This window comes from Monodon monoceros, unplaced genomic scaffold (genome assembly GCF_005190385.1).
Source record: "Monodon monoceros isolate NGI ecotype Baffin Bay Population unplaced genomic scaffold, NGI_Narwhal_1 Super_Scaffold_5, whole genome shotgun sequence".
Taxonomy (NCBI): Eukaryota; Metazoa; Chordata; class Mammalia; order Artiodactyla; family Monodontidae; genus Monodon; species Monodon monoceros.
The window spans coordinates 92,938,583-92,963,879 of NW_021703782.1; the positions used below are offsets into that span (position 1 = coordinate 92,938,583).

General features: G+C 46.2%; 1 protein-coding gene across 1 annotated transcript; it reads left to right on the top strand.

The window, feature by feature from the left end:
* Positions 1-1,212: 1,212 nt before the first annotated feature.
* BSPRY (B-box and SPRY domain containing) lies at positions 1,213-24,598 on the top strand. The gene is made up of 6 exons (XM_029203472.1): positions 1,213-1,443; positions 4,683-4,781; positions 11,905-12,135; positions 13,281-13,306; positions 21,616-21,740; positions 22,932-24,598. The coding sequence occupies exons 1-6, from the start codon at positions 1,213-1,215 to the stop codon at positions 23,456-23,458; spliced, it is 1,239 nt and encodes a 412-aa protein (XP_029059305.1). The 3' UTR covers positions 23,459-24,598.
* Positions 24,599-25,297: the final 699 nt, after the last annotated feature.

Genomic DNA, 25,297 nt, shown 5'->3' on the forward strand with positions numbered 1-25,297 from the left:
TTAGCATTTCATTCTTACAAGTGTCCAGTTTCTGAACTCAGAATACCCTCTGTCACCCGAGGCCTGGCCCCTTCTCCCTTTGGCTGAGTTCTCTCCTCAGCCCTCTGCCAAGACCTCCTAAAGTGGAGGTTGGGGGCTGGGGAGCTGCACTCTCCCTGTATACCCAGGCAGACTGGTCTGGATCCCTCGCAAAGGGTTCTTTCTGGCTTTAGATTCCTTTATCAAATCCTAAGAAAAAAAGCCCCAAGACAGCTCAGGTATTATTAGCAGTAGTTCCTTCTGGGGATGGGTTTTTCATCCCTGTGCTTATTTGCACATTCTATTTTCTTCAGTAAAGATGCATTACTTTTTTCAATACTAGTTAAAAAAAATTTTTCAAATTAAGGAAACTTGGATGTAAATACTTTGGGGAAATCAACCTAACACAGATGTTCCTCCTTGGGCCTTGATATGCAATTTAAAAAGTATGAATCATATTACCGCAAGTCAAGCTGCCTGAGTTCCAATCACACTACTACCAAATAGTAACTGTGACCCCCCAACCCCGCCGGCAAGATCCTAAATCCTCATAAAAATGGGGATCATAGTAGTACTTTCCTTGTACTATTAGCAGACTCTTCGCACTTGCAGCCACTGTCTGAGCTCCAGATACTGTTTTGTGTTTTAGTTCATTTAATCCTCAGCACAAGTCTGTGAGGTAGTTACCCACATAATGCCCGTTTTGCAAGTGAGACACTGGAGGGTACTGAGCCAGTAAGCAGCTAAATGGGATTTGAGCTCACACAGTCTGACACCAGAACCTAGCTTTAAACAACTTGTTTAAAGTTGCCTGTCGAAAGGAGCTGTTGTATTACATGATGGAATGCTTGTAAAGCGCTTAGCAAAATCCTGGCACTTAATAAGTGCTCAATTAATAGTGCTCAGTTTCCTACAATCACATAATATTTTGTGTTTTATGTTTATTATAAAACAAACACACACAAAACGCGATTTAATTCAGCAAAAAATCTAAAAGACTGCTGAAGGGGGCGGGGTCTGTCCCGGGGTGGGGGCGGGGTGTGGGCGGACGCCCACCCGGCTGCAAGAGCCCGGCGGGAGGAAGAGCCGCGGCCAGCGTGCTAGGCGCTCGGCGGGGCCCGGGGGCGGGGTCAGGGAGGCCCCGCCTCGCCGCCACCTGCGACAGGTGGAGCGCGCGGCGCCGGGCGCTCGGCCATGTCAGTGGAGAGTGCGGGGCAGGGGCCGTGGCCCGGGCCGGAGCAGGGGCCGGGGCCGGGGCCGGGGCCGGGGTCCGAGCCGGGGCCGCTCTGCCCCGAACACGGCCAGGCTCTGAGGTGGTTCTGCTGCTCTGAACGACGGCCCGTGTGCGCCGCCTGCGCGGGACTGGGCGGCCGCTGCCGGGGGCACCGCATCCGCCGGGCCGAGGAGCGCGCGGAAGAGCTGCGGGTGAGCTGACGTGGGAGCTGGTAGGCGGCGGGCTCCTCTGGAAGAAGGGGGCACCGGCGGGGAGGCGCTGGGCGAGACCCAGCGGGGACCCAGCAGCGGGTCCGGGAGTCCAGGCTCCGCAGTGGCACTGGCTGTACAACGAGGCGGTTAAGGGTGTGGCTTCTGGAGTCCGGCTGACCTGAGTTCGATTCCCACCTCCATCAGGTCCTCCCTGTGAGTCTCGTAATCTCTGAGCCTCAGTGTCCTCACTTGTAGTTTGGGGGCATTTATTAGAGTTTTTGTGCGATGGGGCTGGCCTTGGGCAATAAAGGGCTTCACTGCTCCAGTTGCCTGGGACAAGGTGTGCCCCAGCTTCCGCCCCGTTAGTAACTTGATGAAACTCGGCCCCTCCTCGCTCCTTAGCCCCTCGACTCAAAGCCCCTCCCCTCATCCACCCTTCAGCCTTCCTGGTAAGGTGGTTTCTTTTCCGTTTCAGGATTGGCCTGGACTGTACTTCAAGCCGATTTCACTTGGGTAAACGGAGGGGGCGGGGAAGATATCGGGAGGTTCCTACTGGAACCCTTCACCTAGGGTTTCTTTCTCCCCACCTCCACTTCCAGCTTGGCTCCAAGCTAGCCACCTTCCTGTCACCAACCTCCCCTGAGATTGGAGAGTCAAGTCACCATGGGGCTTCCTGCCTCCTTCCACCCCAGCTGTGGTCCCTGGGGGTTTCCTTGCAATTTGATTACCCTGTTTGATTCTCCCAACCTCTCCCTGGAGTTTTCTGCCCAGCTGTGAGGCCAGAGGGCTCGGACTGGACAGTAATAAACATACCTGACAGGGTGCTGGGATGAGGGATTCAGTTATTCAATGGCACCTGAAGGCTCCTGGTTGGTCCTACTTGTCACCACTTTCCCCATAGTGATGATGAAAATAAGCTTGGATAATGTGGTATAATGAACTTGCACAATGGATAGAGACTTTGCAAGTTCCAAAGCACTTAAATATCCGTTGCCTCATTCCAACCAGACCTCTGAAGCAGTGGCCCTACATTTTACAGATGGGGGAATGGAGGCCCAGAGAGGGGAGTAACTTCTTCAAGGTTCCTATTGTTCAGGGCCTGAACCAGGGGAGTCATTGACTAGGCCAGAGAAAACCACCTCTGCTTCAGTGGTTGGAGGGAGGAAGTGACGCTAATGGGAGTGAGAATTTAATAAAACCTTAAAAAAAAAAAGTTTCCATCAAGGCTGAATCTGAGTGGTAGAAGGAGTGAAGTCTGGGCCAGGGTGGCAGGTCTGCTGCTTGTTTTGCAATGCACTCTGCCCTGGAGCAGGGCGCCTTCCCTGAACCCTGCTGAGGCCCTTAGCATATTCATCTTCTTTTCCTGGAGGGGAATGTGTCTTGCCCTCTCTCCCTCCAATTTTGAGTAGACTGTGGCTTTTTTGCAGGCTTCCCCTGTCCCTCCAGCCAGCAAAGAAATTTTGCCCCAGGGCAGGATTGTTACTGAACTGGGCAAAATCAGCCCCAGTTCAACAACCTGCCTCTTACCTTCTGGATACCTGCCCTGTAGCTTTTCAGAAGCTAGTCTCAGTTCCCTCGGTCCTACGGTGTGTGGTGACCACAGCTTCCTTCCAGTCGACTCAGTTCTTTAACTGTGTATTTGGACCGGTGAAGTGTAAGACTGATTCCTAATTGTGGTTGGAAGGATTTACAAGAGCTGCCTAGAAGAGACAGCTGAGTGGCCCTTTGGCAGGTGGAACTGGGGCAATGCTCTCAGGGGAAATGGTGGAGGAACTGCCGCTTGGAAGGGCTCCAGTTGTTACCTGGAGAAATGGAGTAGCAAAGCAGGGGCCTGGCCATGTCTCCTTGGGCAAGTAACTTCTCTGTGAACCTTAGCTTCTTCATTTCTGAAACTCTCCCCTGCTCTCATGGCCGATGCTCACAGCTTCGGGAGCTGTGAGCTGCTGAAACTCTTGTGACCAAGGAAGTGGGTGTTAGTCATTGAACAAATATTTATTCAGCGCCTTCCATGTATAGGAACTCTCTTCCAGGTCATAGGACAGAGAGAACAAGTCAAAGTCATGGTGCTTATGTGCCTGAGGTGGGGGGGGGTGGCAGATACCAAAACCGGTAAACAGACCCATGATATACAGTCAGAGAGTGAAAACTCAATGGAGAAAAATAAGCTAAGTAAGGGAATGGGGTGTGGGGATGGTCAGAGAAGGCTTCTGAAGAGGTAACATGGAGTCAGGGAGCCAGAAATATATGGGAGAAGACTGCTGGAGACAGAAGAAACAACAGGTGCAAAGGCACTGAGGTCAGGACAAATTTGGTGTGTTTATGGAATGGTTAGAAGGCCAGTGTGGGGAGTGGTAGGAGGTGACATTGGAGAGATATGCAGATATGCAGAGTCCCATCAGGTAGGGCCTTGTTGGCTAAGTTCTCACTGTGGGGGTATTGGAAAGCCATTGGAGGGTTTTGAGCTGGGATGAGACTTGATCTGATTTCCTTACCAAAGGTGGCAGTGGCCAATGGGCGGGGGTGGGGTGGGGGGGTGGGGGGGGTGGGCGGTGGTCAAGAATAAAAGCCCAGTTAGGATAGGAGACTCTAACAGCAGTTCCTGTGAGAGATAAAGGTGATCTGGGTGGAATAGCAGAAGTAGAGGAGACCAGAAGTGGCCAGAGGAGAGACAGAATAATAAAGGGCCACCAGATTTAAGGATAAAGAGGGAAGTGGGGCCACAGAAGGGGATGATGGACAGTGAAAAGTGGTAAGACTAATGTATTGGTGACTCCATCTAAGCTGAAGAATAGTTGGAATGGAGATTCCAGGGTACGTGATCTAGAAGGATGGGAAGTGGTGGGCAGGGTGCAGGATCCTTGAAATGAAGATTTTGGAAGTTGTATAGTTTTCAATAATGGTGAGGTCTGAAATAATGACCGTGGGAGTGGGTGGCTGAGGTGGGGTAAAAGGAAAAAAGTCACTGGAATGGAGTGAATGGACCAGTGTGGATCAAGCTAGTGGGAAGCAGTCGCATAGCACAGGGAGATCAGCTCAGTGCTTTGTGACCGCCTGGAGGGGTGGGATAGGGAGGGTGGGAGGGAGACACAAGAGGGAAGAGATATGGGAACATATGTATATGTATAACTGATTCACTTTGTTATAAAGCAGAAACTAACACACCACTGTAAAGCAATTATACGCCAATAAAGATGCTAAAAAAAAAAAAAAAGACACCATGGGTGTCATTTGTGTTGCAGAACAAGATTGTGGACCAGTGTGAGAGGCTGCAGTTACAGAGTGCTACCATCAGCAAGTATGTGGCTGACATCCTGCCAGGGAAGAACCAGAGAGCAGTGGTAGGTAATTCTTCTGCTTTCCCTCCTCCTCTGGGCCCCCTCCTAGGATAAGACCTCAGCCTTAGGGGCTTGGACCCGTCTATGGTCCCTTCCCAACCTCACAGACTCATTGTGCTGTTAGCAAAGTTGGATGCCCAGGAAGGGTGGTTTCCCCTCTCTCTGAGCCTTGGTTTTGCCATCTGGGCAGAGTGGATTATTCCCAGCACATATGTGGTGCAAAGACTCCTATAGAAGATGACTTTCTTCAGGTAAAGGATCAGGAAGGGTAGCATTCCCTTATCATCTTAATTATTTTGTGCTCAGCCCCAGTATTATAAAATAACCTATGGATTTTACACTGCATATTCTTTATGACAATCTTATGCAGTAGATGGTAGTAACATCCCTGTTTACAGATGGGGAAATGGGTCCCGTAGAGTTTAAATGACTCACAGCCTCCTGCCAGAGTCAGTTCTCTGAGCTGGGTCTTCTGACGCTCAGCAGGTGATCCCTCTGCAACACCTCACTGCGGATCCTTTATTCAGCTGACTCATTGCCACTGCTACATCTTTACTCTCAAGTATGCCCTTCAAGGGCAGGGGCTATGAATTTCTTCCTGCACATCCCCTCTCTCATTCCCCCAAAGTACATGGAGCAGGCTTGGCACTGTTTTAGTATTGGGTTGGCCAAAAAGTTCGTTCAGGCTTTGCCATACCATCTTACGGAAAAACCCAAACGAACTTTTTGGCCAACCTAATTTTAAAAAAATAAATAAATGATTTTGATGGCAAGGAACAGAACCCAGTTGAACTGGCATAAGCGAAACAGAGAATTTCTTGCCCTGATACAAGTCTTTCAGAACCTAAAGGGGACCAGAACCAGGAAGGGGCAAGCTGCTAGAAGTCTAGGCAGCTATTCTGTGTACATCTCTGCTTTTCTCTGCACGATGATTTCTTCCTCTCTCACTCTCTTTTTCCTCAGCCTTTTTATTTTCTTGTCTTAAATGCACTGGCTAAGACCTCAGTACAATGTCAAATAGAAGCTTTTGTCGGGGAATACTTATGACATTTTGCCATTTATTTAATTATTTAACAAATCTCTGTGAGCACCTACCACACACCAAGCACTGTTGTTGGTCTATGTGCTAGAGATTCCACAGCGAACAAAACATACGAAAGTTTCTGTTTTCATGAAGCCTATATTCTAGTCAGGGGAGAGGGGTAATAACAAATAAAATATATGCTATATCAAAAGGTGATAAGTGCTATGGAGAAATATAACAGGAAGGGGGATTGGTCATGTTGAGGATGGGGGTTGTAATTGCATATGCTGTGATCAGGAATCACCTAGTTAAGGAGATTGATATTTGCACAGAATTTACGGGAGGTGAGGGAATGGACCATATATCTGGGGGAAGAGTGTTCCGAAACGGGGGAAAGGCAAGTGCAGAAGCCCTGAGGTGGGGGTGTACCTGGCAAGGTGGAGTAGCAGCCAGGAGGCCTATGAGGTTGAAGCAGAGTGAACAAGTGAGAAGGCAAAGGAGATGAAATTAGAGGCGAGCAGTGCAGGGAGCTGGGTAGAATCCTCACCGGTCAAAAGGCTGGGACTTTGCCTTTTATCTGGGGAAGGTGGGAAGTCATTAGAAATAAGACAATATGACTTAAGATTTAAAAGGAGGGCTCTGGCTGCTGTGCTGAGAAGTGACCATAGGCAGCAAAGGTGAAAGCAGGGAGACCAATTAAGAAACTGTTGCAATAATCCGGGTGAGAGACATGAGTGTGTGTGTGTGTGTGTGTGTGTGTGTGTGTGTGTGTTTCTTTTTTGAAGGAAGAAACCTCAGGATTTGTGGATAGATTGGATGTAGGCCATGAGAGAAAGGGAGGAGGGGTCAGGATAACTCTTCCTTTTTTTCATTTGAGCAACTGGAGTGATGGAGCAGCCATTTAACAAGGCGGGGAAGGACTGCGTGTAGAGTGATGGTTGGTGGAGGAGGTGGATTAGGAGTTCAGTTGTATATGTGTTAGGTTTGAGATGCCTATTAGACATCCAAGTGAAGATGTTGAATAGGTAGCTGGATATATGAGTTGGGAGACGGCTGGGCTGGAGACATAAATTTGAGATTCATCAGTGTACAAGTGAGTGAATAAAGTGAAAGCCATGGGAAAGGATGAGATCACTAAGTAATTAAGTACAGATAGAAAAAAGCAGGGGGACTTCCCTGGTGGTCCAGTGGTTAAGAATCTGCCTTCCAATGCAAGGGACACGGGTTTGACCCCTGGTCAGGGAACTAAGATCCCACATGCCACAGGGCAACTAAGCCTGCGTGCCACGACTACTGAGCCCGCGTGCCACAACTAAGACCTGACACAGCCAAATAAATAAATAAAAAGTGGAAACAACTTAAAAAAAAAAAAGCAGGGGTCCAAGGACTGAGCTCTAGGGCACTTCAACTTTTAACCATTGAGAAGATAGGAACAGGCAAAGTAGACCAAGAAGTAGCAATAAATGAGCTAGGAGTAAAACTAAGTGTTGTGTCCCACAATAGGTTTCAAGGAGGTGGGGGAGATCATTGGTGTCAAATGTTGCAGAGAGATCAAGTCAGGTGAGAAATAAGAATGGACTATTTAGTAACACGCTCATCGTTGGAGATCCTGAAAAGAGGAGTTTTGTAGAGCATTGCCTTGAAAGTTTGATTAGCATGGGTTTCAGAGAGGATAGGAGAAGAGCAATTTGGGATAGTTGGCTTAGATGACTCTTGAGGAACTTTGCTGTAGAAGGGACCTGAGAAATGGGATGATAGTGGAGGGGGATATGGGATCCAGAGGGTTATATGTTTGCTTTGTTTTTAAGATGGGGGAAATTACTCTGTGTGTGTATGCTGATAGGAATTATCCAGTAGACAGGGGAAAATTAATGATGCAGGAGAAGAGGGATAATCTGGTATAGCAAAGGGGGTGGGATCTCGTAAATAAGTGGAAGGGTTGGCCGTAGGTAAGAGCACGGGCAGTTTACCCACAGAATTAGGGAAGACAGAATGTATGGACACAGGTGCAGGTAGATGGGTGGGTGATGGGTAGAGCTCATTGAAGTTCTCTTTTGACTGCTTCTATTTTCGTTATTATTTTCTCTTTATAATTTTTTTCCTTCAATTTTTTAGGGATTTATTCTGTTGTTTGTTAACTTCCTGCATTGAACACAGTCTATTGATTTGAGTCTTTTTTCATTTTCAAAGTGATCATTTAAGCTATATATTTCCTTCTAGATATTGACAGAGGGACATTCCACAATTTTGATATAGTATTTTCAGTTTCATTCAGCTCTAAGTATTTTAAAATCTCCATTATGACTTTCTTGTTTTGCTATGTTATTAGATTTTTTTATTGTTTTATTAATTATTTATGCTTTAAAATTTCCAAATGTATGTTTTTTTTTGTTTATTTTTACTGATTTCTAACTTAACTGCATTGTGATGTGTATGATAGCAGTTGTTTGAAATTTGTTGAGACTTGCTTTATGCCCTAAAGGATGGTCAATTTAGGTGAACGTTTCACATTCACTTGAAAAAATGTGTAGGATCCTATATATGTCTTATCAATTAAGCTTATTGATAGGTTCAAATCTTCTCTATATTTACTAATTTTTATTGCCAGATTTATTGATTACTTTCATTGATTATTTTCATACTATGGTGTGAACTTGTCTATTTTTCTTTATAATTCTGTCAATTCTTTTTATATTTTGGTGATATTTGTTAAATGTGTATATTTAGATTTGTTATGTATTCCTGGTAAAACATCCCTTTTATCACTTTGTAGTGACCTTTTATGCTCAGGAATTCTTTTTGTCTTAAAAACTATTTTTTTTTTTTTTGCGGCACGCGGGCCTCTCACTGTTGTGGCCTCTCCCGTTGCGGAGCACAGGCTCCGGACGCGCAGGCTCAGCGGCCATGGCTCACGGGCCCAGCCGCTCCGCGGCACGTGGGATCTTCGCGGACCGGGGCACGAACCCGTGTCCCCTGCATCGGCAGGCGGACTCTCAACCACTGCACCACCAGGGAAGCCCTTAAAAACTATTTTGTCCTTGTTTGTTACTAGGCTAACAAGTGTTTTCCGGATATATTGCTTTCTTTCCTTTTACTTTCAACTTCTTATGTTCTTATGTTTTAGGTGTGTGTCTTAAAACTGGATTTTGTTTCCTTTTTTAAAAAAGTCCATTCTGATAATCCCTGCCTTTTACCTAGGGAGTTTAATCAATTTATCACTATTGTGATTGCTGATATACTTGGATTTATGGCTATCATTTTATTTTACGTTTTCTATGTAGTCCACTTTTTCTATGCTTTTTTTCTTGCTTTCCTCCATTCTGTTGAGTTAATCAACCCCTCCTCCCTCCTTTTTCCCTGTGCTAGCTTGAAAGTTATACCTATTTACAGTCTATTTTTGGTCCCCTTAAGCTTTTAACACAAATAAATAATGTCTAAAATGAATCAACCTGAATGATACAAGTACCATAAGAATGCTTTCAGTCAATAACCCCTCAGGTCTTACATGTTGTTGTCAAATATTTTAGTTAAAGTACATCTTTTAATAATTCCCTGATTCATAGGAAGTTTTCCGTTTTCATTTATTTATTTATTTATTTATTTATTTAGGCTGCGCCATGTCTTTAGTTGTGGCATGTAGGATCCTTTGTTGCAGCATGTGGAATCTTTAGTTGCAGCATGCGGGCTCGTAGTTGCCACATGCGGGCTTCCCAGTTGTGGCTTGTGGACTCCTTAGTTGCAGCATGCATACGGGATCTAGTTCCCTGACCAGGAATCGAACCCAGGCCTCCTGCACTGGGAGCATGGAGTCTTCCCCACTGGACCACCAGGGAAGTCCCAGAAGTTTTCCATTTTTGATCAGAGAGGTCTTTATTGTGCTCTAATTTTTGCATGATGGTTTAGATGAGTATAAGATTCTAAAGTAAATCACAAGCCCTATTCAGGGCAACTAGTTCAGTCCTCAGCTGTTGATTACACTGGTTTTCAGTTTCCTCTCTACTTTGGGACTCCAGGGGATTTCCTTTCCCGAGCTGCCAGAGTAGCTTCACTTTTTTTAAAAAATTTTATTTATTTATTTATTGGCTGCATTGGGTCTTCGTTGCTGCGTGCGGGCTTTCTCTAGTTGCGGCAAGCGAGGCTACTCTTCACTGCGGTGCACGGGTGCACTGCGGTGGCTTTTCTTGTTGCGGAGCATGGGCTCTAGGTGCGCAGGCTTCAGTAGTTGTGGCACACAGGCTTAGTTGTTCCCCAGCATGTGGGATCTTCCCGGACCAGGGCTTGAACCCGTGTGCCCTGCATTCGCAGGTGGATTCTTAACCACTGTGCCACCAGGGAAGCCGTAGCTTCACTTTTTTTTTTTTTTTTTTTTTTTTTTTTTTTGCGGCACGCGGGCCTCTCACTGCTGTGGCCTCTCCCGCTGCGGAGCACAGGCTCCGGACGCGCAGGCTCAGTGGCCATGGCTTACGGGTCCAGCCGCTCCGCGGCATGTAGGATCCTCCCGGACCGGGGCACGAACCCGTGTCCCCTGCATCGGCAGGCAGACTCTCAACCACTGCGCCACCAGGGAAGCCCCTGTAGCTTCACTTTTAAAAGGATGTTTTGAGCTATTTTTCCAGCACTTCTGTGTTTTGTTCTGGGAGGGATTTTAGTTTATTCAGGCATATCTTTGGTGAGCAAAGTTTTCTTTTTTCTCTGCTATTTTTTTCTGGGAATGACTCAAGAAACATGTTGAAATTGACTGCAGCCTTCTTGTCCGGGAGTATCTGGTGCATATTGGGTCTGTCCTTGATCCTGATCACAAAGTACAAATGCGGCTGCAGAGACCCACCCATGGGAAAGGCACTGAAGTGGCATAGAGAGAAGAGCAATACCTAATGTAATCAAATATTTATGTGCTGGGCCTTGTTCTATTTACTTTATATGTATTAACTCATTTAATCCTCACAATAGCCTTATGAGGTTGGTACTATTATTATCCTCATTTGACATATTAGAAAACTGAGGCACGGGGAAGATAGTAATATGCTCAACGTTCCACAGATAGTAAGTGGAACAGCTAAGATTTAAACCCAGGCACTGTTTCTACAGCCTAATTTCCTAACCACTGCGTTATGTTGCCTCAAAAGAACACTGGAGTTGGAGTCTGAATCTCTGGGTTCACCTAGCCATTCAGTTAGCCACTCTCTCTTCTCCATTGGGCAAATTGTGGGTCTCAGTTTCTTCTGAAGCAGGTCTTCAGGGGCAGGGAATGAGGAGAGCTGCTGGCTACCTGTGACTTTCTGGCATGAAGGAAACAGTTCTGCTCTCACCTGTCTGGCAAGAGTGCAGGAGCTTCATGCAACAATGCCTTTGAGGAGGATTGGTTACCAGATGGCATTGGTACAGGGGAATAGTGTTGGACTGAGAGTCAACAGAACTGGGTTCTAGCCCCTGCTCTGCCATTGACTTGGCATGTGAGCACTACCAAGAGATTTTTTACTAGTTGGAAGAAACTTTCCCATTCAGTCATTCAGTAAATATTTGAGCACCTACTCTGTGCTAGATGCTGTGCTACCTGCTAGGGGACACATGTTCACTTCATTGACTTAAAATTGATTTCAGCCCTCCTGTGTGGAAGGTGAGAATTCTATCATGGAAGCAGTTAGAATGAACAGATTTGGGAAGTAATGAGCTTTTTGTCCTCAGCCATGGCCAAAGTATTAACTGGACTACTGTTGATGTGCATCCTGTTGATGGGGAAGACTTTTTAGTCCTTTCTGCCCTGCAATTCTATGACTCTTTGACCTTGGTCTCTTGACCTTGGGATTTCCAACTGTGAAAAGCAGGTGATTCCAGCTGATCTGTAAGTCCTGCCCAGCTCTTTCATTCTGTCATCTTAGCTCCATGAGATATGGCCTGGATGTCTGGATCTCAAAGTTCTTTACCCTAAACCACATTTGGGAAATCTTAGGGCTCGGACGGTTTAAGCACTGTTTAAGCACTGCCTTTACTGTACCCATGGCAGACATTGCTAATCAATCTCAGCACTCCTTCCGGCTGAGCCCAAGCCCTCCTAATCTTGACTGGGGCTCTGCCAGGACTCCTCATTTTACCTTTTGTCAGAGCACAGCCAGTGCAGCACGGGAACTGGTCATCCAGCGGCTGGGTCTGGTGAGGAGTCTGTGTGAGAGCGAGGAGCAGAGGCTGCTGGAACAGGTGCACGGTGAAGAGGAGCGGGCCCATCAGAGTATACTGACACAGCGAGTACACTGGGCCGAGGCACTGCAGAAGCTCGACACCATCCGCACCAGCCTAGTGGACATGCTCACCCATCTGGATGACCTCCAGCTGATTGTAAGTCAGGCAAGGGTGAAGACACAGCCAGTTGGCCAGACTCCCCCAAGGTCTGAAAACATCGAGAATGTTTATTGGTAGGAAGTAGGTGGAAAATGATAATTTGGAAAAGGGATGAGACAGGGCAATAGAACTATATGGATTTTTTTTTTGCACTTGGTAATTGTTCTTTCAATAGTGAGCAAATATTTACTGAGTGCTTACTGTATGCTAAGCATTGTGCTATGGGGTGGAGGTATAGGATACAGCTGTCAGCAACTCACAGCCTTATGGAAGAGACAAATGTATAGAACTGATAATTAGGATATGGAGGGATACGTGCTATGGTAGAGGGCACTACTGGGATGTGGGGCCCCTGCAGTCCAGCCTTGAGGGAGTGGTAGTCAGGGAAGGCTTCCTGAATTAAGCAACTTAGAAGCTGATGCCTGAAAGACAAGAGTCACAGCTTTATTAAGGGAAGTGGGGAGGATGAGAGAGACCAGAAGCTTGAAGAGAACACTGCACTGACAAGGGGTCCACTGCAAATACAGAGCTCATCCTCACTCCTAACACCCAGAAATTACCATGGCCAATATGCTGGTACATATCCTTTCAAAGTATTTTATATATATATGCAGGTACCTGCAGTTCTAAGGTGACAGTGCTCCATCTGAGTAGATGTGCCAAGCAGAGAAATGAGAATGTGGAACGACCAAGCTGTCCCGCTGCAGTTCAAGGGGGTCGGTTTCTGTGACTGTCCCAGATTGTGCATTTATTTCATTACACAGCTTCCATGTGCCGAGCACATTCTGCCCCAAACCTTGGGACAGTCACAGTAGAAGATTCAGAAAGAGTCCTAGCCGTTGAGCCGGTGACAGGCTTGGTGGGGGATGAAATGTTGAGTAAATATGTGATTGTCCTGAAGTGTAGCTGAGGGAAACCCAGGATGCCATGGGACACAGGGGACAGAGGGGTTCACTGTTGGGGGAGGTATGTGAAGAAGGATCCATAAAGTTTTGTGCGGGGTCTTAAAGAAGGAGTAGACGTTTGTATTCTAGAGTTTCTGTCCACGTGGAGCCCTCCATGCAAGTTGATTATATTTAAGTCTTGATGACTGCCTGCTGGGTTTCTGGTGCCAAGCCTGACTCTGCTTTCTTTTCTCACAGCAGAAGGAGCAGGAGATTTTTGAAAGGTGAGTATGGCCCCCGGTATTTGCTTGGGCAGTCACGGAAACCACGGCCTTAGGCCTCTACTTAGTCCATTGCCATCAGGCCCCGCTGCTCCTGGGAGGAAGCTCATGGCGGGCAGCTGAGTACCTTCCCTGAAGCCAGGCTCAATGGACAAGGGTCTTCCTGCCCCTAGCTTGGAGAGCCACTTTAGACCCATGTGGAAGGGCAGTGAAATAAATAATGAGTCAGAGGCTTGCCATGGGCTTTCTTAAATATTATCCTATTAAAAAAACGTACAGTCACCCTGTGGAAGGGGTTTCCCACCCCCATCTACAGGTGAGAATGCTGAGGCTCAAAGAGGGGAAGGGACTTGCCTAAGCCCCAGAGCTGGGGCTTGGACCCACACCTGACACCTGACCCAGTACTGTCTTCTCTACCTCACTTCCCCTTTCTCTGATGAAAGAATCTTTGAAATTTAAGTCTGCATTACCACTCAAAACTTCATTTTAATTATGCAATAATAAAAGAATTTCACCAGACCCTAACTGAGTTCTGAAAGGCTCTGAGATCCAAGAGCCTGAGGAAGTGGCCAAGAGGGTGTAATTTTCCAGGCAAAGAAATTAAATTCTTACACTGTGTGTGTGAGATTTCAGCACTGTACTTGGGGAGCACAGTCTATTCTTCTTTATTTTTATATTTAAGTTCAATAGCAATACATGTGCATGGGAGAAAGAAAAAATTTTTCACCAGTTTAAAACCATTTAAAATTAAAAATGTCTCCATCACCTCTTCCCAATCCTGTTTCCAGTGGTGATCAGTTTTAACAGTTAGATGTGTGTCTTGTAGGCTTTCCTGTGTTTAGTCATAGAAGAGTGTGTGGGATTCTTTTTTCCTCTTAAAATTTTTTTTGAAAACGTAGATGGGATCGTTTTATACTTGTTTTATAACTTATCAGGCTATCTATCTTGGAATCTTTCCATATCAGTACATTTATATTTACCTCACTTTTTGGAAAGTCTTTGAACTATTCCACAGTACAGATGTTCCTAAATTTAATTTACTATCTCCTTACAATCTTTCCATGCTTCTGCTAGTCTTCTCTTTCTCCTTTATCTTCATCATCTTCCTTTAACAGTCTGTCCTCGATATCAAGCTGATCTGATTTTTGAAAAAATGTTTTATCTTTATTTTTTGTTTTGAAACATTTTAAACTTACAGAAAAGTTGCCAAAATAGTATAATGAACTTAGAAATATTTTATTTATTTATTTATCTATTTATTTTTGGCTGCTTTGGGTCTTCGTTGCTGCGTGTGGGCTCTCTCTAGTTATGGTGAGCGGGGGCTACTTTTCGTTGTGGTGCACAGGCTTCTCATTGAGGTGGCTTCTCTTGTTGCGGAACATGGGCTCTAGGCGCACGGGCTTCAGTAGTTGTGGCACGAGGGCTTCAGTAGTTGTGGCTCATGGGCTCTAGAGCGCAGGCTCAGTAGTTGTGGTGCATGGGCTTAGTTGTTCCGTGGCATGTGGGATCTTCACGGACCAGGGCTCGAACCTGTATCCCCTGCATTGGCAGGTGGATTCTTAACCACTGCGCCACCAGCGAAGCCCTGAACTTAGAAATATTAATTGATAATATTTGGCCACATTTGCTCTCTCTGTTCCTTATCTGTCTCTTTTTTCCTGTCTGTCATCCTGTCTGTCTGACTATCTATCTATCTAATGTATATATAAAACGACTTATTCTTTTCTGACCTATTTGAGAGTAAGTTGCAGAAAGCACGACTTTTAATCCTAAATACTTCAATGTGGATCTCCGAAGAACAGACATTCTCTTACATAACCACAGCATACTTATTTATTTATTTAATTTTGGCTGTGCTGCGCAGCTTGTGGGATTTTAGTTCCCCAACGAGGAATTGAACCCGGGCCCGCAGCAGTGAGAGCGCGGAGTCCTAACCACTGGACCGCCAGGGAATTCCCCCACGGTGTATTTATTAAATTCAGGAAATCTCATGTTGATGTAATACTATTATCTAATATACAGTCTGTATTCAAATGTTGCCAGTTGTACTAAGAATGTTCTCAACAGTGTTTGGATTTCTTCCCCCGATCCATCTGGTCTTTTTAAATCTGTAATTGTGCCTTAACCTTTTATTTTCTAAACACTTTTAAAGAGTCTAAGGACAGTTTTATAGAATATCTCACAATTTGAGTTTATTTAATGTTATCTCATGATTAGATTCAGGTTATGCATTTTGAGCAGGAATATTTCATAAGTGATGTGTCCTCAGTCCATCATACCAGGGGACACATAATGTCATTTTGTCTCATTATCAGGGATATTAGGGTTTTTTTTTTAATAAATGTATGTATTTTATTTATTTAATTTTGGCTGTGTTGGGTCTTCGTTGCTGCACGCGGGCTTTCTCTAGTTGCGACCAGCCGGGGCTACTCTTTGTTGCGATGCACGACCTTCTCATTGCGGTGGCTTCTCTTGTTGCGGAGCACGGGCTCTAGGTGCACGGGCTTCAGTAGTTGTGGCACGTGGGCTCAGTAGTTGTGGCTCGCGGGCTCTAGGGCACAGGCTCAATAGTTGTGCACGGGCTTAGCTGCTCTGCGGCATGTGGGATCTTCCTGGACCAGGGCTTGAACCTGTGTCCCCTGCATTGGCAGGCGGATTCTTAACCACTGCACCACCAGGGAAGCCCCAGGGATATTAATTTTTTTAATTGAAATATAATTGACATACAATATTATATTAGTTTTTTTAATTGAAGTGTAGTTGATATACAATATTATATGTTACAGGTGTACAATATAGTGACTCAATTTTTAAAGGTTATAATCCAGTTATAGTTATTATAAAATATTAACTATATTCTCTGTGTTGTACAATATATCCTTGTAGCTTTTTTTATACATAATGGTTTATAATTCTTAATCCTGTACCCCTATCTTGCCCATCCCTCCTTTCCTCTCCCCACTGATAAACACTAGTTCTCTATATCCCTGTATCTTTTTTGTTATAGTCACCAGTTTTTGTTTTTTAGATTCCACATATAAGTGATATCATACAGTATTTGTTTGACTTATTGCATTGATCATAATACCCTCCAGGTCCATACGTGTTGTTGCAAATTTCTTTTTTTTATGGCTGAGTGGTATTCCATTGTATATATGTACCACATCTTCTTTATCCATTCATCTGTTGATGGACACTTAGGTAGCTTCCATATCTTGGCAATTGTAAATAATGCTGCTATGAACGTTGGGGCTCATCTATCTTTTTGAATTAGTGTTTTGGTTTTTTGGGGGTATATACCCAGGAATGGAATTGCTGGGTCATATAGTAGTTCTATTTTTAGTTTTTTGAGAAACCTCCGTACTGTTTTCCACAGTGGCTGCACCAAGTTATATTCCCACCAACAGTGTATAAGAATTCCCTTTTCTCCACATCCTTGCCAACATTATTTGCATTCTTTTTTTTTTTTTTTTTTGCGGTATGCCGGCCTCTCACTGTTGTGGCCTCTCCCGTTGCGGAGCACAGGCTCCAGACGTGCAGGCTCAGCGGCCATGGCTCACGGGCCCAGCCGCTCCGCGGCACGTGGGATCCTCCCGGACTGGGGCACGAACCCGTGTCCCCTGCATCAGCAGGCGGACTCTCAACCACTGCGCCACCAGGGAAGCCCTATTTGCATTCTTTTTGATGGTAGCCATTCTGACAGGTGTGAGGTGATAGCTCACTGTGGTTTTGATTTGCATTTCCCTGATGATTAGTGATATTGAGCATCTTTTCATGTGCCTGTTGGCCATCTGTTATGTCCTCTTTGGAAAAATGTGTATTCAGGTCTTCTGCCCATTTTTTTTTGTTTTTTTGTTGTTGAGTTGTATGAGTTGTTTATATATTTTGGCTATTAATCCTTTATGGGTCATATAAATCTGCAAATATTTTCTCCTATTCAGTAGGTTGTCTTTTCATTTTTTTGATGGTTTCCTTTGCTGTGCAAAAGCTTTTAAGTTTAATTAGGTCCCATTTTTTTTGTTTTGTTTTGTTTTTTTTTTTTGCGGTACGTGGGCCTCTCACTGTTGTGGCCTCTCCCATTGCGGAGCACAGGCTCCGGACACACAGGCTCAGGGGCCATGGCTCATGGGCCTAGCCGCTCTGCGGTATGTGGGATCTTCCCGGACCGGGGCACGAACCCGTGTCCCCTGCATTGGCAGGTGGACTCTCAACCACTGTGCCACCAGGGAAGCCCCATTTGTTTTTATTTCCTTTGCTTTAGGAGATGGATCCAAAAAAATATTGCTACAATTTATGTCAAAGAGTGTTCTGCCTATGTTTTCCTCTAGGAGTTTTATGGTTTCTAGTCTTATATACAGGTCTTTAATACATTTTGAATTTATTTTTGTATATGGTGATAGAGAATGTTCTAATTTCATTATTTTACATGTAGCTGTCCAGTTTTCCCAGCACCACTTATTGAAGAGACTGTTTTTTCTCCATTGTATCTTCTTGCCTCCTTCATCATGTGGGTTTATTTCTGAGCTCTCTGTTCTGTTCCATTGATCTATGTGTCTGTTTTTGTGCCAGTACCATACTGTTTCAATTACTGTAGCTCTGTAGTATAGTCTGAAGTCAGGAAGCATGATTCCTCCAGCTCTGTTCTTCTTTCTCAAGGTTGTTTTGGCTATTTGGGGTCTTTTGTGTTTCCATAAGAATTTTAAAATTATTCTAGTTCTGTGAAAAATGCCATTGGTATTTTGATAGGGATTGCATTGAATCTGTAGATTGCCTTGGGTAATATGGTCATTTTAACAGTATTCTTCCAATCCAAAAACACGGTGTATCTTTCCATCTGTTTGTGTCATCTTCAATTTCTTTCATCAGTGTCTTATAGTTTTCTGAGTACAGGTCTTTTACCTCCTTAGGTAGGTTTATTCCTAGGTGTTTTATTCTTTTTTTTTTTTTTTGGTATTTTATTCTTTTTGATGTGATGGTAAATGGGATTGTTTCCTTAATTTCTCTTTCTGACAGTTCATTGTTAGTGTATGGAAATGCAACAGATTTCTCTATATTAATTTTGTATCCTGCAACTTTACCAGATTCACTGATGAGCTCTAGTAGTTTTTGGGTGGCATCTTGAGGATTTTCTATGTATAGTATCATGTCATCTGCAAACAGTGACAGTTTTACTTCTTCCTTTCCAATTTGGATTCCTTTATTTATTTATTTATTTATTTTTTGAGGTACGCGGGCCTCTCACTGTTGTGGCCTCTCCCGTTGCGGAGCACAGGCTCCGGATGCACAGGCTCAGCAGCCATGGCTCACGGGCCTAGCCACTGTGTGGCATGTGGGATCCTCCCAGACCGGGCCACAAACCCGTGTCCCCTGCATCGGCAGGCGGACTCTCAACCACTGCGCCACCAGGGAAGCCCTGGATTCCTTTTATTTATTTATTTTGTTGCCTGATTGCTGTGTCTAGGACTTGGTTTGCTTGTTTATTCACTTATTTAGTATCAATATAGACTCACTGATTCTTATTTTATTCAGTGCATTATAATCTGTTAGTACTATTATTAATTTTCTTCAAAATCTCGGATTTGGCCAGTAGGAGCCCCTTCAAGCCAGATCCTGTGTCCTTTTTACAACTCCTCATCATTCTTTGAGTACTTTCTTGCTTTCTGGCACAAGAAGATATCCTAGGCTCAACGTGTTCTTTTCCTGCCTCAGCCTGGAATCAGCTAATTTCTCCAGAGTGTCTTGGGTTTTTTTAGTGGGGAATCGTATTTAAAAACCAAGATTGAACCATTAGGTGTGTTCATTGCTACTAATGCGTCATTGCTTCCAGGCCTTCCCAGTGGACAGCATACAGAGCTAGGGAGTGTGTGTGCATGTAACTTTTTTATTCCTGAGTTTGTATCACAACTTCTAATTCCAGTCAAACACCACAGGATTTTTCCTTTCCAATATATTTATTCATCTGTTCAGTCCTATGATACATGCAATGTTGTTTGAGAGTTGCTAAACCCATAGTATGATTGACAAACCTACTAGTAGAGTTCAAGATTTGTTTGTAGTCCTTTGTGCCTTTGTGTCTTTAGACTGGGGGTGCATACTCTCAAAGTAGAGTCGGCCCTCCATTTCCATGGTTTCCCCATTCATAGATTCAACCAAACATGGATTTGAATGTTTTTGAATCTGCAGATGGGGAACCTCGGATACAGAGAACTTGACTATAAGGGACTTGAACACCCCATGGATTTTAGTATTTGTGGGGGGTCTGGAACCAGTCCCCCAGGATATGGAGGGATGACCGTACTGTTTTCAAAACCTGTTTTTTTGGCCCCCAAGGTTATTTCCACATCTGTGGCTGAGCTCAGCCCTGGCCTGCCACTGCAGCAGGTTCCCCTGCACAGACTGGGTATTCTGGTCCTGGCCAGGGCCCTGCTGTGTCCCAGCCCCATTTCACTCCCGCTTCTTTGGGGTCACGAGTTTTCTCTTCTGTACCATGAGGTACCTGGACCAGCTGGTTCTCTAGACTCTAGTGTCTACGATTGGCCTCAGATTTGCTCTGATGATGATTTAGCACGGCTGACTCCAGCTCCTATTTCCTCCTCACCTGTTGGCTGGGGATTCTCCAGAGCCAGCCTCAGTGCTTTGAGGAGATGGCAACAGAGCCTCTCTTGTCCTGACCACAAGGAGCCTTTGTAACCAAAGCCTGCTTTCAGCTTTTCTAGGGCTCTGTTAACCTCGCTCCTCCCAAGTCAGAGCAGTCAGTGTCAGTCTTAAAAAAAAGAGCTCACATCTATGAGGAGACATGCCCCACCCTCTCCCCCCATCCTCTGTTTATGGACAGAGCCACAGGATTTGGGGAAGAGAGTGTGTGCTGTCACTTCTCTGCTGCCTGAGCTCAAAGGCCATCTTTGGGATTAGAGACAGTGGGAACAAGAGAAGCCACTGCAATGAGAACCCCGCTTTTAATATATTTTCTACTAAAAATCAAGCTGTCAAGACAGGAAAATATTACTGGTTTTGTTATGACAAGAGAACAGGTAAGAATTGTGAATTCATAAAGGATGAAAACACAAGACATTGTTCTCATTATACATACAGTATACATAAGCTGATTAGCTGTGGACTATTAAAACATTTAAGACGTCACACACACATGTACATTGAAACGAGAAACACAGGACAATTTTAATCTTTGATATGTCTTAACTACCAAGAGAAAGAACATCACTGATTTGAGTCTAATTGTTTTCCTGGCATACAATCATTATATAGGCCAGGCCTAAAGCATACTGTATATTGTTAAAGACATCTTTAGGCAAATATAAACATTCTCATTTGGGAGCTTTTTCTCCCTACCCAAACTGGCTTTCTCAGAAGCCAGTTCAGAGGTCTGTGAAGCCCTGTGGCGAACCCTCACTTTGCCCCACACCCCTTCAGATTTTACTTCAAGTCAGGGGAAGGATTATGTTGAATGGTGCCTGGATCCCAGCCTGGGTTTGTTCTGTTTTTGCATGGAGGCAACAGTTGAATCCAGGTCTTCTTTTTAGCTTGGGTGCTTTCTCTGAATCTCTGTTCTTTCCTGTCAAATGGAATAACAACTGCCTCCCAGGTTATAGCAAAGATCATATGAGATTCTCTATAGAAAACAGCAAGCCCAGAGCCTGGCTGCTTAATAAATGGCAGTACTCCCCTCCTAAGCATCTTATGTTCCCAAATCCCTTCCAACAAAACCCAGTCCACCCTGTGAGCTGAATAGAGGTAGTTACTGGGAGCAAAGTGCTATGACTACTTTATGGTTGGGGTGATCACTGATAGTTCCTTCTTGCGCGACCCTTCGGGGCTGTTTGCATTTTAAGAGGAGAGGAATGGCTCTACCTTCTGACCACACCAGTAGATTTTGCTGCAATAGGTTTTGTAGGAAGGCAAAATTTTCTCCACGCAGGTCGGTGGAGCAGAAAGACTACGGCACAAGAGGCTCAGGTCCTCCTCCCAGTTCTGCTGCTAACTCACCAGAGACACTGGCAAGTTGCTTCCCCCATAGAACACACTGACTACAAGTTCTAATACTGGCACCAAGTATTTACCTCCCTGTAAACCGTGTGCCTTGCTGGAATTAAGGCTCCAGGGCATAGAGGAAATGCCCACCTTCTCTTTTGGCTCCACCCCCCTTTGGGGGCTCCTATGTGGGGCCTGGCTGCCATTCTTTGTGTCACCCTCGTGGGAAGAGGATTTGACTTCTGTCCCCATCCTGTATTGATCCAGATACATTCCCAGAACCTTCCTAAATCTCTCTTTTTTTTTTTTTTTTCCTGCATAAGGACGGAGGAAGCAGAGGGCATTTTGGATCCCAAGGAGTCGGAAAAGTTAAACTTTAATGAGAAGTGCACTCGCAGCCCACTACTGACCCAGCTCTGGGCGACAGCCGTTCTCGGGTCCCTCTCAGGTTAGGAGCTGCTGGAGCCTGGCACCAGTTGGAGTAACTGGGCTTCTGTCTGTCTGTCTGGGGTTTGCTGCTGGGTCACAGTGGGGACTGGTGCATCTGGGGTCTCAGGTTAAGCAACCAGTGATACTGGATGCAGGCTTGTCTATGGAGTCAAGGTTCTGGACAGGCCTGGGGCAGCTGGGCCAGGTCCTCCCTGTTTCCAGACCAGCCTGCTCTGTGCTTGGGTCTGGGATAAATCTTGTTCCTGGAAATTACGTCCTCCTTAAGTCCTGCCCTAGTGCAAGAGCTCAGTATTATTTCTTGGAAACCTAGTTTCTCTTTAAGAAGATATAATTGATGGGCAACTGGAGAGCATCTTGAGTGAGAATTGAGCTTCCCAGATTCGTCTCACTTACTAACTTAACATTGATCAGGCCAGCTAACATGGTCTCCTGCCTCCAGGAATTCCCCGAGTGGGAGGGTTCTCAAAGCAGGCTTCCCCCAAGCTAGATGGAAGCTCCCACACTGCCCGTTGTGGTATTTTCACAATTCACAGAAAGGTTAGGTTAATGGATTGAATTTTTCTCAGTTTTAATCCTCCCTCCCTGCACATTATCCCTAAAATGTTAGTACAGGCTATAGCTCATCTCTAGATTCTGGTATCCAATAGTGCCGGATCTGCCAGCAGTCCCATTTAGGTAGTTGTAGGAAACCGCATATCTGATGCTTCCAAGCCTCCAGGAACCGTGTCGCTAGGACAAGTCTGATCTGGAAACTGCAGATATGCCCAACTAGAATGCGGTATGATCAGTGTTAGATGCTAAATGTAGGAACAACATGCTGGGTCATCATTTTGCCCCTGCCACCAACTTGGTGTGTGACCTCGGGCAACTCGCTTCTCCTCTCTGGGTCTTATATCTATCAAAGTTAACAGATGAGGGTCTTGGACTATTAATAACTACTGTGGTCATGGCCACAATTTATTGAGCACTTATTGATGCTTGGCACTTTACATGCATCACCTCATTTGATCCTCACATCCACCCTGTGATAAGTCCTATTCTGATCCCCATTTTACAGATGAGGAATCTGAGGCTCAGAGAGTAAATGGCTTATCTGCCAGTGAGTGGTGAGGAAGCCCTTTGCTACGTGGCAGGGCCAGGTTAGGGCTGAGGGTGGGCCTTGGGCAAGTCTGAGAATTCTTTCTGGCAGGCACGGAGGACGTGCGTATCAACGAGAGGACTGTCAGCCCCTTCCTGCAATTGTCAGATGATCAAAGGACCCTGACCTTCAACGCCAAGAAGTCCAAGACCTGTGCAGATGGCCCGGAGCGCTTTGACCACTGGCCCAATGCCCTGGCCACCACTTCCTTCCAGGCTGGGCTGCATGCCTGGACGGTGAACGTCGAGAACAGTTGTGCCTATAAGGTGGGTGTGGCCTTAGGCCAGCTGCCCCGCAAGGGTTCTGGCAGTGACTCTCGTCTGGGCTACAATGCCTTCTCCTGGGTCTTCTCCCGCTACGACCAGGAGTTCCGTTTCTCACACGATGGGCAGCACGAGCCCCTGGCACTGCTGCGCTGCCCCGCTCAGCTGGGGGTGCTGCTGGACTTGCAGGCACAGGAGCTGCTATTCTACGAGGCAGGCTCGGGCACGGTGCTCCACACCCACCACGCGTCCTTCCCTGGGCCCCTCTTCCCAGTGTTTGCTGTGGCTGACCAGACCATTTCCATCGTCCGCTGACCTTTAGCCATGGGGAGACCAGGTCTACCTCCCCAGCACCCTTTCAGGCCATATTTCTACCCAGTGTCTTTTTCCCAGATGTTGCCTGTGCCCAATGGGCAGCTTTTAGGAGGGGTTCTGGGTACAACCATTAAAAGCCAGGTATCTGTGGGGAACCTGCTACTCCCTGGGCCTTGGTTTCCCAAATGCACTGTGCATCTGCCCCTCTGAGGGTGTCTTGTTCACCACTTTCTCTCTGGCATCCAGCATGGTACCTGGTGCATAGTAAGCGTGCGATAAATATTTGGCCAGCAAGTGGACGTATGGACGGATGGATGGTGGATGAATGGATGGATGGACAGGTGACTGGATGCACGTGGTAGACTCTTCTGGAGCAGCACTGCCCCCAGTAGATGCCGTTCTCTGGCAGAAAAGCCTGTGGCTGAAGCCCTGTCATCCCCTCAGTTCAGTGTTTCTCAGTCCTTTTCATGACATGGCATACAGAGGAAATATTTTTCTAGCACAAGGACAACCTGGAAGGGATTTAGAACTCCTGCCAGGCTGCTGTTGGCCAGAGGACTCCGGCCTGTAGGGCTGTGTCCTCACCCAGGTTTTGCATAGCCACTGGGAAGACGGAGGGGACCCTGTCTCCAGGTAGCCTGGCTGCGGCACACCCACTGGCAGTGCTGCCTTGGACTAGGCAGGGCTCCAGCCAGAACCCACCCGTGGCAACAGGGATGGGCTTTTTCCCCAACTGCAGCTGACGTGCGCTCCCAACGAATGCCTTCTCTAACATGTGGGGACCAGGGCGAGGCCTTCAAGCCAGAAAGGGCTGAGGGAGTAAGAGGGCCAGCCTTAGGGAACATGTGCATTATTAAAGGTTTTCAAAGATTGAAAATTTCTTCCATGTTCTTTGTTGGTAATTGGGCATATCTCCCAGGTGCCAGCTCAGATCTTAGTGGTATGTTTGCTGGGAAAGGGATATCTTCCTCACCCCCATCCACGTTCTCAGGTATAGGTGGGAGGCAGCTCAGCATACACAGCTGAAAGAGCCTGGAGACAGGGTTCTGTGCCCTGCATTGCGGGGACCAAGGGCAAGTCCCTTCCTGTCCTCTGAGGAGGTCACTTTAGAACAGTGGTCCTCCCATTTTGTTTCATCTGGGAACACAGTTCAAAGGCAATCTTACCTGCAACTTACCTATAAGGCTCTTGGGCTCAAAGATGGGGGCCAGAGGGCTTCCCTGGTGGCGCAGTGGTTGAGAGTCCGCCTGCTGATGCAGAGGACGTGGGTTCGTGCCCCGGTCCAGGAAGACCCCACATGCCACGTCGCGGCTGGGCCCGTGAGCCATGGCCGCTGAGCCTGTGCGTCCGGAGCCTGTGCTCCGCAACGGGAGAGGCCACAACAGTGAGAGGCCCGTGTACCGCAAAAAACAACAAAAACAAAAACAAAGATGGGGGCCAGAGCCCTCCCCACTCTTCAGTTTGCTCAATAATTTACTTGAAACACCGGGTGGATCAAATCAACTTTTTCACTTGACATGACTTCTGAGGCCCTTGCAGCTCTGAAACCACAGCTCATGACCCATCTCCTCACTGCCCGACAGTTGGGAATTAATGTTGGGTCACCTGGCCTCAGCACCAAGCCCAAGGAAGACAGACCCACAAGAGGTTTGGCCAAGTCTGAGAAGAGCTTCCCTGCCTTTGCCTGGGCACAGTCTCTGCTCAAACCTGGGTCAAAGCCAATTTCTTCTACTTGGCACCCAAAGGCCCCCAGGCCATGCTCCCCCAACCACCAGTCCAACTCCCCACAGCAGTCTTCAGTCCACAGTTTGTGGGCCCACTGCCAGGAATGCCCCTCTT

Coding starts and splice junctions, on each gene's coding strand:
- BSPRY (XM_029203472.1), top strand. CDS start 1,213: ATGTCAGTGGAGAGTGCGGGGCAGGGGCCGTGGCCCGGGCCGGAGCAG. Junction 4,782..11,904: donor GGAAGAACCAGAGAGCAGTG/GTAGGTAATTCT, acceptor ACCTTTTGTCAG/AGCACAGCCAGTGCAGCACG. Junction 21,741..22,931: donor CGTTCTCGGGTCCCTCTCAG/GTTAGGAGCTGC, acceptor TCTTTCTGGCAG/GCACGGAGGACGTGCGTATC.